A 19,038-nucleotide genomic window follows, 5' to 3' on the forward strand; every position below is an offset into this window, starting at 1 on the left:
ATGTGTGGGCCCTTCTGAGCAATTAGGACTACCAAACGCTGGCATTAAGTTATTTTATTTGGTCTTAGAGTAAGGGTATGTGCTCATCTGAATTTTCAACATCACAAAACAAAGCCGCTAGTATGACACAGACCCCTTGTGACTTTTCAAAGGCAAAGAGTATTGTTGACGTCACAGAACATTCAGAGGGTCCACACAAAACCAGAAATGGCATTCAGCGAGGGCTACTGATCCAGTCCTCTCTTGCTCTTTTGTCAGACTGCACTAAAGGTGGTATTGGCAGCTTATGTCAGGAATGCCTTTGTTTTTCCAGAGGGGACATGCTCAAAGCACCCACGTCACTTGTTTCACTACCAAGTGCGGGTCCCCCAATCTGAGAACTGCACGTTCAGTGTCATCGAAGCTTGAGCGCACATGGTGTCAGGCTTGTCTGCATACGCTTTTCTGCAGTGCACTGGGGCAAAAGTGGCTAAAGCAGCGTTCTGCATGGGTTAGAGCAAGGTAAAAAAATATTCAAACAACATGTCGCCCTCTGCCTTCTCGGTTTTTTTCTTCACGACAGGGTTAGGTTAAGGCCACAACTTCTCAGCTTACTTGCAAGACGCGTTTTACCAGATAAAGTAGCAACAGCATGTGCCCATTGATTTGGCAACAGCACCAAATATTTATCTGTGAGACAACGCAACTAACGCACTTAAAAGAGAGAAAAATGTTTTATGTGCCTTAGCTATGGCGACCAGTGTGGTCGCCGGCAGCGCCAGCGTCCGCGCATGTCGACTCTGTTTGCGAGCCGAAAATTTCGTATGCGCTTTCAGTTCTAGCTGCTAACATGTCAAAGCCATGTTTGTCGACTATAGGAAGTAATGATCTTCGCAAAGCGTTGGTGGCTACGACAACGCATTTGTCTATAAGTTGCGTCGTCCCATCGAGAGGCGTCTGCTGCGGTCAGCGAACCGATGGGCGTGCGGCTTCGTTACTTTAGCTAGTCAACCACGTGTCGCGAGTGCTTTGAACTATTAGGAATATATCTCACACCACGGTTTAGGGTCAGCACACTTGGATTGATTGACGATGCAAACTAAAGTTTACCAACGTGGCCTTTATTTCTTGCTAAATTTAGCGCACCTGAGAAAACTTTGGGGCTGGCCGGGCATTTTGGTGCAACGTCAGCGAATTTCATGGTTTTGTCACAGCTGAGTGCATAAATAGGGATTTGTATCGAATTGGCGCAGCTCTTACACCCCTGGAAGAACAATAAAAATTTAAGACAAAGCATGCAAGTGTGCCCTTCTTTTTGCAAGAGCAACACTTGAAAAAGAAATGGCACCACACACGAATGACTACATTATGAGTACTGCTTGAAACATCCCCAGCCTGCCTGCCTGAAGTTGCAAATGCATTCAGGTTGGCAATGGATGTCACAGAATTAGACACACAACTTCAGTCCTTCACAGTGCCATCACTGTGAATGTGTAGAGATCGGAGTATGTGGGGTTTATAGTCCAAAAACAACCATATGGTTCTGAGAGACGCCGTAGTAGAGGGCTTCGGAAATTTCGACCACCTGAGCTAAATATGAGCACACGGGCCTACAGCATTTTCGCCTCCGCCAAAAATGCAGCCGCCGAAGCCGGGATTCGATCCCGCAACCTGCGGGCCAGCAGCCGAGTGCCTTAGCCACTAGACCACTGCAGTGGAATTAAATGTGCAGAGGAGTAATACACAAAGCAAAAAAAGAAAAGTAGGCGCTGATCACGTGACACGCTCCCTCCTTGTTTTTCCCTAGAGAATGCAAGGGAGCTTCGCCACATGCAGATGCTCACCAAAGCAAAGCTGAAGAGTTTTGGCTCTTGTATTGAAACGACTCTCTTGGAAGCACGTTTGCCGGACAGTTTAGTCGCTTCCCCAAGATTTCTAACTGAACAGGCATGACAAACTTTTTCTGCAAAAACTCTTCAGAATGCAGCTTAACAGGTTTTAGCGACTAGCCATAATTTATTACGAGAACAGGTGAGGGACCTTCTAATATAGCATGGGAACTTATTAGTGACACTTACCAAAACAGGCAAGTATTAAAGGTTTTTTTTTTTTTTTTTTTTTTCTGGAAATTTTTAAAAGGGACCAAGACTGCAGGCTTCCCGAGAACAATTTCAGACGCCTGCTAGAGTAATAGTAGGTTTCAATGGCTCTAAGAAAAGGCAAAGTGACTGCGCCAGCAAATCAATTCATGTTATCGAACGAGAAACCTGTTTCGTGGATGCAATTCAAGTGGCCTCTTTCAAGGAGTGAAAAGTGGCACCCAAGGCCATAATATTCCCAAGAATTGCCTTTTAAATGTGAGGCTAGGTCCAGTTTGCTGGGTCTATCACAAGGCTGGAGCTAAAGACAGTGCCTCAAGGCAGATGTGATGGAATGTTGAAATTCAGGCAGGTAGCAAAACCACACACTGAGAAAGTGCCGGACAATGCCCATAAACAAGCTTCTTCTGAGTCAAGAACTTCGCGATTATCAAAACAAAACTGACTAGAGGCTGACCTGTGGGCACACAAACCACCCCAGCTTTTACTACACGCAAAGCTACAATAGCCTGGTCCATACTCGAGAGCAATGTGTCCCCACTCAGTGATTGATGATTGATTTGTGGGGTTTAACGTCCCAGAACCAACATATGATTATGAGAGACGCCGTAGTGGAGGGCTCCGGAAATTTCGACCACCTGGGGTTCTTTAACGTGCGCCCAAATCTGAGCACACGGGCCTACAACATTTCCGCCTCCATCGGAAATGCAGCCGCCGCAGCCGGGAATCGAACCCGCGACCTGCGGGTCAGCAGCCGAGTACCTTAGCCACTAGACCACCGCGGCGGGGCTCCCCACTCAGTGTTTTACTTCCGAAGCATAACAAAAGGTATAACAGAAAATGACAAGATTGCTTATGTAAGAGTGAATACACCTGAATCCATATGTTTACTTCATTCAACTGCTCGTCTTAGGCTTGTAATCCTTACATTACAGGACTAGTACAGGCAGTGCGACTCACATGTGAATAAGGGTAAGCCTCCTCGCAAGTGTATGTCGACTCTAACAATTAGCAGTCAGCCTTTTCTAAAATGAGCAGAGATGCTTATTTTTTGTTTTGTTTGATCTAGGCCAAACAACTGCGGGTATTTGAATCGTTAACACGAAATCTCCAAATGCATACAGATTGGTTCAAGTGCAGACAGTGTGCATTCTCGTAATGAATACCTATGCTTGAAAACAAGGGGATACAATTGGTGCATCTCGTGAATGTGCAACATTATGCTTGAACAACAGCAAGAAAGCACAAGTCAGACAATGAGTGATGTTCGGAAAACTCCAATAAAGTCGCGTCACCTAACTTGTGTGCCGCTCCTCATAATCTCCTTAATTGGGGTCCTCTGAAGTAAAATAATACACAACCACTCAATGAAGAAAAGGCAGTAGATGTAAAGTGACAACAGAAAGGAATGAGAGGTCAAAATTAGCATTATTTTCAATTTGAAATTATGAGATCAAGTGGAATTCAGCAAGGACCTCTAATACGCAAAGCAAATGACCTGCAGCTCGTTAAGGGTGACAGAATGGTTGTCAAAAGACAGCTGTTGCAGTGGAGGACGGCAGAGAATCTGGTGGCGTGACGATAACGAAACTCGCAGACCTAGGGTAAATATGGCTGATGCAAGACATGGGTAACTGGAGCTCATTGGGGGAGGCCTTCAACCTGAAGTTATGAAACGCAGTGATGTTTCGTGTATCTCGTCATCCGACACATTATTGTCTGATACGTCATCAAACGAGCTTGCTATTTACGAAGATTGATAAGCTCTAAGTGTCGTGCCATTAAAAAAGATCCCTACTTTTAAGCAAAGACGGGATCGGTTGCGTTGCGCGTTTTTACCAATTTGATGGCGGTTCTTTCGCAAGCTACCATTTACCTGACAAAAGAGGTTCATAGGTCGGCAAAGCTCGTACGCTGTTTCGCAACCACAGCCACATGCTCTCAGGGCGCTTCAGTCGAGCATGAGGGCGGCGAAGAAATTAGGTCAAAGCTCGTCAAGGACAACCACGAGGCGTTCACCTGAAAGTTTCCGGCACACGGTGCGCAACGTCTGCAGCGCCCAAAAACACGCCTCTCGACTTGTCAAAGGTCGTCCCAACATACCGTCTCGACACTTGCGTATGTCACTCGTAAGGCGACGGTCTATACGACAAACCACCGTGAAACATACATCTCCGCCCAAACACACCCGCGCCTGATGGGTTGAAACAATTGGTATGTATTAGAAAACAGCATGACGGAGAGTACCAAGATTACGTGGGAGGACACGCATGCGACAAGCGGCACAGCGAAACTAAGTTACAGCGCTCATCACTAGCTGACACACGACACAGAGGCACACAATGGGCCAACGTATGGTCTGTTTCTGTTAAGCGATCGGGCGTCCCGATTTTCTCGCAATCGACTCGCGCCACTTAGTGCCACACCTCGGAAGCTGCTGCACACACGATCTCTTGTTTCCAGCAAGAGGCTACATGGGTGCAGTGACGCTCCGGAAGATGAATGACACGTGCGTTATTTGTCCCCGTAACCCCAACGTAACTCCAGAGTAAACTGCCGCAAAATACGGCAGTTTCTCGCGAGAATTTGGTTCATTGAGAGAATCGACGGGGTGACAAACACTCGAACGTCCTCCCGTGGTGACCGCTCGCGAAAAACGCATGCAAGCTTTGCGTGCGCGCCAACAACCTCAGCTGTATAGGGCATTCGTCCAGGTAGTATCGGGCAAGGTATTTATAGGTGCTACAGGTCATAAAATGTTCCTGTCGGCGAAGTCTGAACGCACCTTGTGCACGGAGTTTGGGTCCTTGGTCCAGGCTCGGTACATCTCCTCGACGTACACGGACGAGCTGCCGTTGAGGAACGGCTCGGCTGCGACGCGGGTCGCATAACCCCGCGCGGGCACCTTGAGCAGGTGAACGCCGAAGTGGCCGGTGCTCGCCTGACGCGCGGCACCACACCTTTCGGACAGCAGGGAACGCACAAACGGCGTCAATGACGCGGTCAGAGTCCTCGCTCGATCCATCGTCGACAAATGAATGAATGGACCACGAACCCCTAACCAGCGGACACGGATGAAAATCCGCGCACACACCTCTTGGTGCAGAGAGCACAGAGAACCGCTACTGCTGCCGCTCGGCCAACGGTGTCGCTGCTACGGGTTGCGGTAGGTTGTAGTTTTGCCAATCTACTATGAACTACCGCTAGCCGTTTCGAGTTATTGTGAGTAGTTGCAACGCCGTTGGTTATTGTGAGTATAGTTTGTTTTTGTAAAACTTCTAAGAACAACACAACAAACAAAAACAAAGCTACAAATGACGTTTAAGTTGACGCATTAGTAACAATGCTTTTTTTTTTTAATTTCCTGTTGCTAATCTTCAAGGTCATGCTTCCACACGTCAGTTTAGACTTCAAGCAGCGTGTCTCAGCTATCATAATAACTATTGTTGCTGATACATTGAATGTGTACGATGTCCTTAATTGCAACTTGCAATTGCGCTGTTAACACCTAAAGTTTTACTTCTTTTTTTGTGCGGTAATTGCAGTTTTCAAACAGTTTTATAGAAGTATTGTATTAAACTTTAAAAACTGTCTTTTTTGAAAAAACAATTATGCATTTTTAAGGCTATGTTTTCTTGTCCAGCAAACAGTTATGTTCGTCACAGCAGCCATGCCTAATATTTTTTTTTTTTTTTTGACATTGAAAATGAAACAGAAACTGTTAGTGAAAACCAAATGTAGTGCTGTGGCGCCGAGCCTTTCGCCATTCACCGCTAAAAGACGACGCTGAGGCTGGGCGGTTTCTCGTGTGAGCTCCGCGTGATTGTGCGTCGTCGTCTTTTCGTGCGACGTCGCTACGAGTCCCGCTGCCTCGCGAAAGCGGTCACACTCGCGTGGTGACTGTGACGTGGTGCTAGAAGGCGCCGGCCGAGCCTTGTTTACCGTCGTCGCGTCGCCAGCAACGCTCTCTGCGCGCTATCAATCGTCGCGCACACAAGGCTCGACGGTACTGCAGCGCTGTTCGCCACTTGGGACCGACGTCTCCGCGACCACAGTGGGCACTCAGCAGGTGATCCGAAAGATCCTCTGGAGATCATCGTGAACGTCACGACAGTAGCATCATGAGCGGTTATTATCCCCCACCGCAGCAGAAGCAGGGATATCCGCAGGTCAGTACCCTCCTTCGCTACGGCTCTTTTTAGGCGCCAGCGTGGGTTTGTAATTTTTTTTTTTATGGTTTAGTGCGATCGCTCCAGCATTTACTCGCGCGCCTGCATCGTGTAAATGCGTCCAACTAGTTACGTAAAGGCTAAACAAAAGGCGTGTGTTTCACGCGTAAATTAAAAAAAAACAATAAATGTGGAGGCGATACTTCTTTCGCGCTGGCTGTATGGGTGTAAAGGAAGTTGGGCAAAAGTAACAATTACCCATATGTTCGTCGGTGATTTTGTTTGCTGTTCAGGCCTAGTAAACTGGTTTAACTGACTGTAACGCGCTGTGCAGTGTGCCCAATCACAAGGACCGCACTTTCGATCGCGATCGAGCGCCAGATCGGGATTTGAATTTCGCAATGTGCAGCTTGCACAAATAGCCAATCACGATATCGAAAATTCATGTTGGGCTCGATCTTGGAGATAGGACACGCGTCAATAAGACGTCAAATATCCGTCATATTTTATGTCGCAGGTATTGTGCAACTTGAAAATTATAATTACAATGGGTTTGAAGTTGTTCGTGGGTTGGTTGTTGGCTTGGCCTGTATAGGGAATGATGTCAGAATCTGGCAAATAAGCATTTTTTTCTTATTTTTTTTCACACTCTTGTGCGGTACAGCGCTCCCATTCTTCAACGGCATAGCATAACAGCCAACTTTGTGCGAGTCATTGGCGACATGTAACGCTTTTATCGGTGTTGTGGTGACTTATTTTTAGCTTGTCGCCATTGCCGCGCATGTTTACGCATGATAGTGTCGCTTAGCAGCCGTGAGCATAGGCGTATCAGCCGGGGGGCAAAAAAGGCGCAATCCCCCCCCCCCCCTCCCGTTTTCGACAGTGGTCACTCTTGGCTACACGCTGGGGGAAACCAACAATTAAGGCGTAGTCTTCGATCACAACAGTAATCACTCAATTATATTCTTACAGGAGAATGAAGTTCTTACGAGGCTATGTTACGATAGTTATAGCGCGAGAACCGAACGACGATATAGAGACAAGAAGGACACGAAGCGCTCGTGTCCCTGTCTCTGTGTTGTCGTTCGGTTCTCGCGTTATAACTATCGTCATGTCATACCAACTAGCCCAAGCTGCCACACTTCTATGTTACAACATAGTGAAAATTTGCCTACATTCCCGCTGTAAGAACTGTGCTGAAAATTATTACATAAAAGCATCTAGCTTACAGCTGTTGAGAAAACGTCGCTGAAAACTGTGTGTTGCGCAGTAGTTCCTTTCTTTTGAACCTCCAAACGTTTTCTCTGTATTTTACATAGGAATAATTGTTAGGGTTCAACATAGTATTTTAAATGGAATCACGAAGCCGTGTATTCGTGTTGAATGAGTAATCGGGCAGTGGCATATAATGACCAAAAAGAAAACACTACTATATTTCAACTTCGGTTTTCTCGGCAAAGTTCGCTTGCTCAAAGTGGGAGTGCCGACTTTTTAATCTCATTTGCGGGAAGCATCACATTTCAGGATTCTTCCCACGAACATCGGTGGATCCAGCGGTTATGACCTGTGACACGCCTGTCACGATGTCGAGGACTCGATTCCCTGTGCGCGCGGCGTCTGTATTCTGACGCGGACCGGAAATCCGAAAGCGCCTCATTAGATTAACAATAATTGGGTGCCCGTTAGGAAACAACCAGATAGGTAAGGTTAATTCGGTGCTTCTTACTGCGAAACCCATGCGAAAGCCCCGTAGCTTACTTGGGTTGTAAGAACCCTACGTTGAGGGTATCTCCGTATAAAGTGCCCATTCATATAGGTATCTTCTTATCAAGCGATAAAGGCAGACAGGCTTGTGACATAGAACGCGTGGTGTGTAGTTTCAATCATCAGTGTCAATCCTCATATACCTGATAAAAGCGAAAGTATTTCTGTGGGTGTTCAAGGCTTAGTCAGGAGAGGGGAGGGGGGGGGGTTGCGCTACCGAAATATCCTCCACCCCCACTCTCACCCAAGCCTTGTAATCAACCATACGTGATCACATATATGCATCGTACAACAAGTTAGGCATGTCGTGCTACTAAAGTCGACAGCCCGCCGCCATCTAAATCAAGCTACGTCGGCCGCATTTTGGTAGGGGACAAATGCAAAAAAAAAAAAAACACCCCTGTAGCTCGATTAACGTACATGTAAAAAAAAAACACGTATACAGGTAGTGAAAATGCAGTACCTCACAGTGGCGTGCGTCACAATCATATCGTGCTTTCTGGTACGTAAAGCCCCGGTAATTCTTCTTATTTATGAATATATTATCGCCCCCCCCCCCATTTCGCATGCATGCAGCAACGCATGGGGAGTTTCTCCCTCCCCCTCTCTCTAAACAAAGAAAGTCATTGAGCATTTGAGTGGTAACATGCGGACGCCCAGAGAAGTACGATAAATACAATCGCCCGGTGGAAATCGGCTCCAGCAGAAGTGATCGTGGCCAGCGTATCAGTTCGGTGCGCGGACGAGATAAGAAACGAGTGTGTGCCTCTTATGTGCTCCCTGCCTTTCCACAGTCGCTAAATAGAGAAACAAAAAAGGCCACGGGGGGGGGGGGGGGGGCTTTCTCTACAGAGGTTTTTTTCTTATATATATATATATATGTGTGTGTGTGTGTGTGTGTGTGTGTGTGTGTGTGTGTGTGTGTGTGTATGTATGTATGTATGGGATATGGCACAACGGGAGCGTTGTCAACAAGGATAAATATATTTATTTCCCAACAGTTTCGGGAGGGGTCCTCCCTTCATCAGGGGATGATGAAGGGAGGACCCCTCCCGAAACTGTTGGGAAATAAATATATTTATCCTTTATGACAACGCTCCCGTTGTGCCATATCCCATACCTTCACGAAGACTAACTGGCCCATTGAATTATTACTCCCACTATATATATATATATATATATATATATATATGCGTGTGTGTGTGTGTGTGTGTGTGTGTGTGTGTGTGTGTGTGTGTGTGTGTGTGTGTGTGTGTGTGTGTGTGTGTGTGTAACGTCATTCGTCGAGTTTCACGCGGGACCCTCCGTGTGGTCTTTTTTTTTTTTCGTGTGCCAAACAGATAGCGCACAAGGGGGCCCAGATCGACAGAGTGCTGAAAGAGTTGGCAATGGCGAAGACAAAGCAATTTATGGAAATGGAATTTTCAATGTCGTAGACTATCCCAGTCTGTATACGTGCAAGCCCTGTGCCTAATGAATATTTCTTGTCCGTGAACCTGTCAGCTTCATCGGATTTTCTCTTATCTCCTTTTGAATGCGGCCTTTGCATAGGCTTGCAGGCCGGAACATATAGAAGCGCATTTGTAGCTGGAACATATAGAAGCGCATTTGTAGCTTTCGTCTGGCCACCACTACAGTGCGCTTGTCAATCAGTCCGCGCTGCTTGCCTGCCATTATTTCCTTTTCACTCTCCCATCGAATGAACAGGGTTTTTCATTTATTTACCGCGGAAACGTAAGAGGAGTTAACGACTCAGTTTCTTTTTTTTAATGCAAAATAGAGAAGAATAAATCGATACCAGCAGTATATATACGTATATATACGTATATATGCGTTGGTATAACATGGAGAGAATTGAACACGCTCTGAAGAACGGAGGAAGCGTCAAAACAGGGAAGAAAAAAACTTGGGATAGGCAAAAACCTAATGTATACACCAAGGGACAAGGAAGACAAAGTAACTACCAATATGGATAGCATAGTGAAATCTGCGTAGGAGTTTTACAAAGATCTCTACAGTACCCAGCACAACAACTACCTTAATATAAGAACTAGCAGTAACCCAGATGGCATCCAACCAGTAATGATAGAAGTCAGAAAAGCCTTGGAGAGCATGCAAAGAGGCAAAGCTGCAGGTGAGGATCAGTTAACATCAGGCCCCGTCGTGGTGGTCTAGTGGCTATAAGGTACTCGGCTGCTGACCCGCAGGTCGCGGGTTCGAATCCCGGCTGCGGCGGCTGCATTTCTTATGGAGGCGGAAATGATGTAGGCCCGTGTGCTCAGATCTGGGTGCACGTTAAAGAACCCAAGGTGGTCGAAATTTCCGGAGCCCTCCACTACGGCGTCTCTCATAATCGTATGGTGGTTTTGGGACGTGAAACCCCACATATCAATCAATCAATCGGGTAACATCAGAGCTGCTGAAAGATGGAGAACAGATTGTGTTAAAAAAACTAGCGACCCTGTTTACGAGGTGTCTCCTGACGGGAAGAGTACCAGAATCTTAAAAGAATGCTAATATCATCCTAATACATAATAAAGGACTTGAAGAATTACATGCCGATCAGCTTGCTCGCCGTAGTATACAAGCTGTTTACAAAGGTAATTGCTAACACAATTACGACAACATTAGAATTCAATCAACCAAAGGAACAAGCAGGCTTTCGAACAGGCTACTCAACAATCGACCAAATTCATACTATCAATCAGATAATAGAGACGCTCAGAATATAGCCAACCACTATACATAGCCTTCGTAGATTACGAGAAGACGTTTGATTCAGTAGAAATAGGAATCAGGGCGTCGACGAAGTATATATAAACATCCTGAAATAAATCTACAGGGGATCAAGTGCTACCATAGTGCTTCCCAAAGAAAGCAACAGAATACCAATCTAGAAGGGTGTAATGCCGGGGGATACAATCTCCCCAGTGCTATTTACCGCGTGCTTACAGAAGGTTTTCAGAGGCCTATAATGGAAACAGTTAGGAATAAGAGTTAATGGAGAGTACCTTAGTAACCTGCTCTTCGCCGATGATATTGCATTGCTGAGTAACTCAGGGGACGAATTGCAACTCATGACTACGGAGTTAGACAAGGAGAGCAGAAAAGTAGGTCTTAAAATTAATCTGCAGAAAACGAAAGTAATGTACAACAACCTCGGAAAGGAGCAGCGCTTCGACATAGGTAATAGTGCGCTTGGAGTTGTAAAAGACCGTCTACTTAGGGCAGGTAATAACCGCAAAGCCGAACCACGAGATTGAAGTAACTAGAAGAATAAGAATGGGGTGGAGCACATTCGGCAAGCACTCTCAAATTATGACAGGTAGATTGCCACTATCCCTCAAGAGGAAGGTATATAACAGCTGTATCTTGCCGGTACTTAGCTACGGAGCAGAAACCTGACAAAGAGGGTTCAGCTTAAATTGAGTACGACGCAGCGAGCAATGGGAAGGAAAATGGCAGGTGTAACCTTAAGATACAAGAAGAGAGCAGAGTGGATTAGGGTACAAACCGGGGTTCACGATATCATAGTTGAAATCAAGAAGAGGAAATGAACATGGGCCGGGCATGTAGCACGTAGACAGGATAACCGCTGGTCATTAAGGGTAACTAAAGCAAGCAGGTTAGGGGGAGCCAGAAGGTTAGGTGGGCAGATGTGATTAAGAAGTTTGTGGGTATAAATTTGCAGCAGCATGCACAGGACCGAGGTGGTGGGTGGAACATGGGGGATGCCTTTGTCCTGCAGTGGACGTAGTCAGGCTGATGATGATAATGATGATGATGTGCGTCGTACAAGTTATGTCAACAGACAGAGCAATTGTGGGTCCTGTTGAAACGACGCAATTGAACGAAGAACTGCAATTTCCTGAAGCATTGTGAGCGCCATTCTGGAGATGGAGTTTTGAAGTAAAGGACACCGACCAAAAAGTTGGCTTACGGAATAACTTTTTAAGCTTGAAACACAGCTTGTCGGAGCTATGCGGTGCTTTCCTCGGGCGCACGGTGTTGAACGCGTGCTAAGGGGTGATAGTCACGTCTGAGGTATAGCGACCGACTTGGTTCCGTAACATTTGGTTTTGTTCCTTACGCGCTCTTTTTGAGTTTTCCGTTTTGTGTTCCTAATTGTTTCAAACGTCCCACCAAGAGAGATTTTTGTCGCATGTTTACGTCTAACAGTTGCCGTCATGCGATTGCCGTTGCGGCGCGCAAACGGCCATGGGGCCACGTTCCGAGGTGCCCTATAGATTGGTATACGGGTGGGTTGATTTTACGTGCCGCCTTGTTGGGCTGTTAACTTTCGTGTTTTCCCATCTATAACAACTAAACGAACTGTGTTTCTGTAGATCGCATACACGTGAAGATGGTTGGGTGGGTGCGTACGATGTTTCAAGTCCTTATTAATTCATGTCGCAATATACAAAAACAGGAAAACATCGGTTTGATAGTCCAAGATGGTGGCGTCTATAAGTCTGTAGAGAGAAAAAAAAAGGAAAGGAGAGAGCGTGACGTCAAGCAGGCAGCCTTGGCAAGCCGTGCCGTTTTGAAGCCAGCATTATCGGCCTAACACGTGACACTTTGCGCAAGACCACGCCAGCAACGAGATTGCCAATACTTCGGATTACGGCTCCCGGTGGCTTTTAATCGAAACGTCCTTGTTTGGCGCAGACTGGCCGGCTCACGCAGGTGGTTCAAAGGCGGAACAGCACCGAAAGTATACTAAAATCTACCGCATGCTCTGACGTTTTGATCACGTGTTGCGCCGACACGGTGGACCCTCCTTTCTTTTTCTTCCTCCATGATTAGGTGGAATAGAACTAGAAGTTACGGTGACGAATAATAATTGTTTGAGTTTAACGTCCCAAAGCCACCATATGATTATGAGAGACGCCGTTGTGGAGAGCTCCGGAAATTTCGTCCGCCCATAGGCTTCTTTAACATGCACCCAAAGCAGAGCACACGGGCCTACAGCATTTTCGCCTCCATCGAAAATGCAGCCACCGCAGCCGGGATTCGATCCCGCGACCTGCGGGTCAGCAGCCGAGGACGTTAGCCACTAGACCACCGTGGCCGGTTTCCGGTGACGAAGGAAATCTTGAACGAGAAACGGGGTTGCCTCTGAAACGTATTGACCTTGCATGCCTTTACCCCCGTCCTTTGGATATTATAGGAACGACCTCTATAAACGGACCTATAGGGCTTCCTTGGCAATTCTCGTGTCGAAAACAGCTGCCCGGAGCCACAGCTGTATGTAGAGGCGCACTCCCGTGATTTGTATCGTTGACGCTGTATAAGGGAGAAGGAGCAATTGTTGGTTCGCGTTCGGTTCCGCTTGTACGCCGGTCGCCGGAGCGATTTCGCAATTGTTCCCCTGTTTACGTGTCACTCGTGGCCGCTTGGTCGCCAGATAGGTGCGTGACCGGGGACATAAACGTATTTAGGGGAAGTTTTGCGATGGAAAATGCGTAGCGATGAGTAAGCAGGCTCATGACTGGTTCGCTTTGGACGTGTGGGGATCTGTGGTGCGGGCTGCCGGAATTTGTGAAATGCACAACTCAAAGGACAGAAGAGCGTCGACTCTCTCTTGTAATGACATCATTCGTGTCCTGTAAATCACGGTGCCGCTCAGGAACTACTGTGGAAATGCGTAGTCACGATTCTGGATAATGGGCGCTCTTTTGTGTTTCGAAAACAACGCACTGTGGAACCATTCATTTTTATACAGGTAATGATGTCGCATTTTCACCTGAAATATCATTGGTTTCGTGACCAATTCCGTGAAAAAAAAAAGGTAGATTTTTTAAGTTTCAAAATTTTCTTTTCATTTTTAACGCATATTTTGAAGAAAGTTCAGCGCATACTCTAGAGCTATTTGAACGTTGTTCACTAAATGTAATGAAACAGCGCCAGAAAATGTGAATTACTTGAAAAAGGGAACGAGCCATACGTTATCTAGTGTTGTTTTTGTATGAAACCAGAGCCCGAAAATACTTATTGACGAGTTACATATATGAGATAAGAAAAGTACATTGGCTGCATGCCGTTTTTGCGTGTGGCGTCGAGAGATGCCACTCCGTGGTGATGCTGCTCCTCATGAAGCATTATTTTGAGCAGTATCAGTGGACCGCACGTGAGCCTTTTCGGTGCAGTCGCCGAATACACGTATTTTCTTAAAATTTAGAGCTTACTTTTGATGATAATATTGTCGGATAATGCGTATTATTATTGGGTTTCCGGGAACATTGTATCAATGAGAATCGATGGTATACGTGACAAACAGCTAACCACACAGTGCGCCTTGGTTCTGTTTACGATTAACTTTCTCTTGGTTCAGAGGAAGGACGGTGTTTTTAAGTTAATATTGGCTCGCGGATCGTGATTCATCTGCTTTACCATATCGTTCCGTGGACCCGCCGTGATCGCTAAATGGCTGTTAAATGTGGATTCAGCTGTTGGTCATGAAATCGCAGGTTCGATTCATGAGAGACAATAGCGTGGCAGCTAGGCCCCGGAAACTCAGCGCTAGTTTCGCTTTCGAGAAACATGCACGCTTGTCGCGGTGGCTGGGCATCCTAATATCCGGTTGAATGTAGTGAGACTGATGTGAATGCTCGTACTTATCACTTTCACATGTTTTTACAAAAAAAAAAATATATACCGCTTTGAAGAACTTCTCTTTTGTTCATATGCGTTTTCCCTATTATTTTGTGAATTTTAAATCAGGCGAAGGGCGGGAAGTGATTGAATTGAGCTCGTAGCGCTTGCCTCCTCTCCTTCTCACCTCTCGCTCAGTGATATTGGAAGTTCGATCGTGCTCAGTTATCTCGCTCGCTTGGCATGTCAACTACGGGAAAAATAAAGACGGCAAATTGTGGCGGGCAGAGAACGGAAGCCGCAGTAAGCTACACTCTAAGCCAAAACGGAGCAACAGGGGTATAGGGGTTGCTCCTTTCAGGGAGCAATTGCATTGCCACTCCCATTACTCTCCTAAAAGGAGTAACTGCAGAGGGAGGAACCGTTGCTCTCCTTTCAGTTGCTCCTTCGGGGGATGAACAGTTACTCCCTCCAGTTCCTCCCTGCAGACCAACAGTTACTCCCACCAGTTGCTCCCTGCCGACCAACCATTACTCCTACCAGTTGCTCTTCTAAAAGCAACAGTTACTCTTTACCGTTCCTCCCACGTGTTCGCAGTTACTCTCTGAAAACCAACTGCACATGCTTCCAGTTACTCCTTGGGGAAATGAGTATTTATCTCGAGTATGCTTGTCACACGCTTAACACATGGCGAGAGCTCCTTGGAAGAGCACTGCTTGGGTGCTTCTAACACAAAAAGTGGACAATATTGAAAGGAAAATAAATGCTTTATTGTTCTTTTTATGAGGCGACGTGTGACCACACGTAAAAGTAGACTTTGCCACACCACAGCCAGCACTAAACAAACACCATAATACATCAAAGGTTTTCTGCGTCATCCGTGGAAAAACAATCTTGAATTTCTAGCATAGGGCAGTCTGTGTCATCATTGGTGAGAGAAGGGCAACTTCTCCAATTCTGAAGAACTCAAGTTTCGCAGCTGGTGTTTCCATCAGGCTAGCGCAGCAGAACGTCACCGCAGGCATATGTGAAGCATCTCATTGCTGCAAGAAAAAAAATAGAAGTGTGAGGTTAAACATGCCAGAATCAATTCATAATGAGTCACACACACTGCAGCAGCGCTTGCATTCTATGATGTCTACTGCAAAACGAAATGTGAAAAAAAGGAAGGTTCGGCCAAACGGTACTTGGCAAGCCATATAAATGCTGATGTGGTAGACGCTCTTCACATGATGTCTCAGACAGCAATATTCTGGAAGAAAATGTGCAGCACCTCAACAAGGCATAATTGTAGTAGCTAAAGACACCCTTAGGTTCAGTTAACTTGTTTCCTATACACAGCTGAGTGACATTTCTATGAGCCCATTCACCAATGGGCATTTCAAATGAGGTCATGTGTGGGGCAAATAACACGTACTGTCCGCTCATGTTCAAATACTTATTTAGCTCGTGCACATAGTTGCTCTCGATTCTACTGTTCTATCATACGCTGCTGCGTCTTGAATTGTGCAATACCTGTAGGCACAAGCCAAGCATGCAAAGCCTGCTTGAAAGCAACCATTTGCAGAGGCTACATGATAATCTTCAGTATATTTCTTTGTACCTGGCGCAAACGGCTGGACAAAACTATAGACAAATAAATGTAGACCGTGCTACCTTCAAAAAATGCTTTAAATTTAGAAAACTAGGGTGCATTTGTTCACTCGGTTGACGAGTCACAGCCACGAGATATGTAAACGAAGCAATATATCTTAAGGCATGCACAGATATTCTGATTCTTTGTTTGACAGTGTCACAGATAGCTTGCCAATACATATATATTTGAGAGCAACAAGATGTGAAGCTTTTATTAGTTTAACGTCTTGTTGGTTCACAGCCAAACAGGTTACTGCTTGTTAGACAAATTGGAATAAGCACACCATGGTTTCCAAAAAAAAAAGCATTATTAGAAGTTAGCTCCCGGTGTGAATGTCTGCCTATTTATTTTGTACTGCCTTCTACATGTGCCACAAAGACATTTGTTGAGGATGTGCTACCAGTCAAGCCAAGATGGCATACTTGGTCAATGTGATGGAAATACAAACATTAAACCTTGCCACCTCTAGTAAGAGCATAACACTTCAGTATCTTGGACTAGCAAAGAGGTGCACAAGAAAGTTAAGCCCACTCTTGCGGAACTTTGAACGCGAATATTTCAGAGTGGGGGAGGTCAACATGCTGTGGCACTTTTAAACCCGCGAAACATCTGCAGAAAACAGGGTAAAGGCAAGTCAAGAAACACTGTTATGAAGGCCTGCGCATGGACAGCTTTGTGAATCTAGGCCCAAGTGTTATGCTTTGTGCAAGCCAAAATCCATGTAAATAGGGAAAGCATACTTCTAGGAGTACCAGCGTAAAGAAATCTTGGCAGTTGGCTTTTTAGTACAAACAGCAATCCCTGCAATGAAAACATAAACATTTTATCTTAACGGTAACAGTGTGAGCACACACACGGGCCAGTGGAGCCATGCCGAATTGTCAGTGCCAGTGTAACCATGTGGCATAATGAACTATTCTCTGGCCAACACATGCACAGTTTGCCCCTAAAAAGCGATGCTTTCATATACGTAGTACAAAAAGTCTGCACTTACCCAAATTCACTTGCTTTCTGTACTTTAGCATCGTTGGGAGCATCTTTATCTGCAGTATAACCAAATTTGTGTCATATCCCTGAAAAAAAAAAGTAAAAGACATGCATCAAATATTGTTTCATTTGGTAGCAGTGAAGTCAGGTTAAGAACAGCCAAGTGGGAATCAGCCTAATTATGTGCATGCGGCAAATCCCAAACGGCATTATTGAGGTTGTCGAAATTTTCGTCGATTGGTATTAACGTCGATATGCGACTTCAACGGCATGCCAAGTTTTCACAGTGCATAAAGATTTCATGATGCAGAATAATGACAGCGCTAACGAGAACATACAGCATTTATGATTGTCTTTTACAATATTCAGTTTTCCTAAGGTTTTGCATCACTAAAGAAATCTGAAAGATTTGGGTCATTCCTCCTCCAATTGCTCTGTCAATATGTAAACCGCTCGCTTGATGGTGCGCTTATAAAATAGTATGTTCAGCGCAGAGGTGAAGCAAGTGACGCAGTGATGTGGGCAGATTTTTTTTTTTTTAGGCGTGCGGGGAGGGGGGGGGGGGTCCGCTTATCTGAATAGGCCGGGCAAGCGAATATATATGGTCGTCAATTTGGGCTCCCTACGCCCGGCCTAAAAAAATTCTTGTGCGCAACCGCCTGGCTATGCCAGTGAAGTGATGCGACAATGATTTGTTCACTTACTGATTTACATACACTTTGCATCTCCAAAAAATGCGGCCAAAGGCCCCAACACTCAGCCGTTAACATTACATAAAGCCAATGGTAGAAAAGTGCCAGTATGAATGCAGCTACAACCCCGCCCCAATGTTTTTTCAAGCGAGGTAGTGTTGCGGAAATGAACTTTTAACTGCAAAAGTACACTGGCACTGGAGTGGTGACAGGGGAAGCAAGAGGGTATGCAGGCGGTAATAGAGGTAATTTAGTCCGATACGGCTAGCAATGGATACGGAGAATAAGAGCAAATCATTTCTCTTTCAATAGCGCAACCACTCAACAATGTATTGCAAGAGCATTAAAAGTTGCTGGAAATGCCACTCACCTGCACGCTGATGCATGCACAGTCCTTTGTCCGACGAGCGAACAGGCTTGCAGATAGCTGAAGACGTGTTTGCGATGTGTTTGTTCCACCCAGCAGCAAAATCCACAACTACTTCGCGCTCCATAAAGATAAATATACACTAACCTTCATCACGAATAAGTAGAAACGCAAATCTGCGACACACACACACGATCAAAACATAGCTCACAAGCCCGCACGTCCATGTGCTCGCCAACCACAGACCATATGAAAATGAGTAAGTAGTGCGAACGCGAACCTAGTTGCGCCGAAAAAAAAAAAAAAAAAACGTCGAGCAGTGGCAGCACAGGCGTCAGCGCAATAATTTCAGTGTGTTCTCCTAATAGAATTATAAAAAAAAAAACTGAGGTACACTAAAACTCATAAATAAATATAAAAAGTTGAGTATAATTTTTATTTAGTGCTAGTCAACATAAACACTGAATAAAAATTACTTTGTAACTTACATCGTTTGCTACTCTAGCGCCACACTTGTCGTGCGGGCGCAGATGGCGCAGATTTGTCATTCTGCCCTCAAACTACACGGTGAAGCGTGCTACTAAGTGTATGGCTGATGAGAAGCGCGTCTGGGTCCGCTTTTTTTTTTTTCTTCTCCAATATATCTGGGCGTTCGCGGACGAACGGCGTGTCTAGGCTTTTTTTATCGTTGTTTTGCACGTGTTTCGGCGTTCGGTCCGCTTTGACGTGCCAACTCTCCATTCTGCTGCTG

General features: G+C 45.6%; 2 protein-coding genes and 1 long non-coding RNA gene across 4 annotated transcripts in view; 1 reads left to right on the forward strand and 2 right to left on the reverse strand.

Annotated features, from left to right (window-relative positions):
* Positions 1 to 5,219, reverse strand: part of Ogdh (oxoglutarate dehydrogenase Nc73EF) — a 179,391-nt gene extending 174,172 nt beyond the window's left edge. The window contains exon 1 of the mRNA XM_037413353.2: positions 4,864 to 5,219. Within this exon, the coding sequence (XP_037269250.2) occupies positions 4,864 to 5,103 (240 nt within the window). The 5' untranslated portion in view covers positions 5,104 to 5,219. The remainder of the gene's footprint in view (positions 1 to 4,863) is intronic.
* Positions 5,220 to 5,828: 609 nt separating this feature from the next.
* Positions 5,829 to 19,038, forward strand: part of LOC119161031 (uncharacterized) — a 69,354-nt gene continuing 56,144 nt past the window's right edge. Inside the window, exon 1 of one of the 2 annotated variants that reach the window (XM_037413352.2) lies at positions 5,829 to 6,247. In XM_037413352.2, the coding sequence (XP_037269249.2) occupies positions 6,200 to 6,247 (48 nt within the window). In that variant the 5' untranslated portion in view covers positions 5,829 to 6,199. The remainder of the gene's footprint in view (positions 6,248 to 19,038) is intronic. The other variant, XM_075880062.1, reaches the window with a different exon arrangement.
* Positions 15,354 to 18,570, reverse strand: LOC142776428 (uncharacterized). The gene is made up of 2 exons (XR_012887528.1): positions 18,291 to 18,570; positions 15,354 to 17,314 (listed from the first exon to the last, which is right to left on the reverse strand). It is a non-coding gene; the product is annotated as an uncharacterized LOC142776428 (long non-coding RNA).

The sequence above is a fragment of the Rhipicephalus microplus genome, chromosome X (genome assembly GCF_043290135.1).
Source record: "Rhipicephalus microplus isolate Deutch F79 chromosome X, USDA_Rmic, whole genome shotgun sequence".
In the NCBI taxonomy this organism is placed as follows: domain Eukaryota; kingdom Metazoa; phylum Arthropoda; class Arachnida; order Ixodida; family Ixodidae; genus Rhipicephalus; species Rhipicephalus microplus.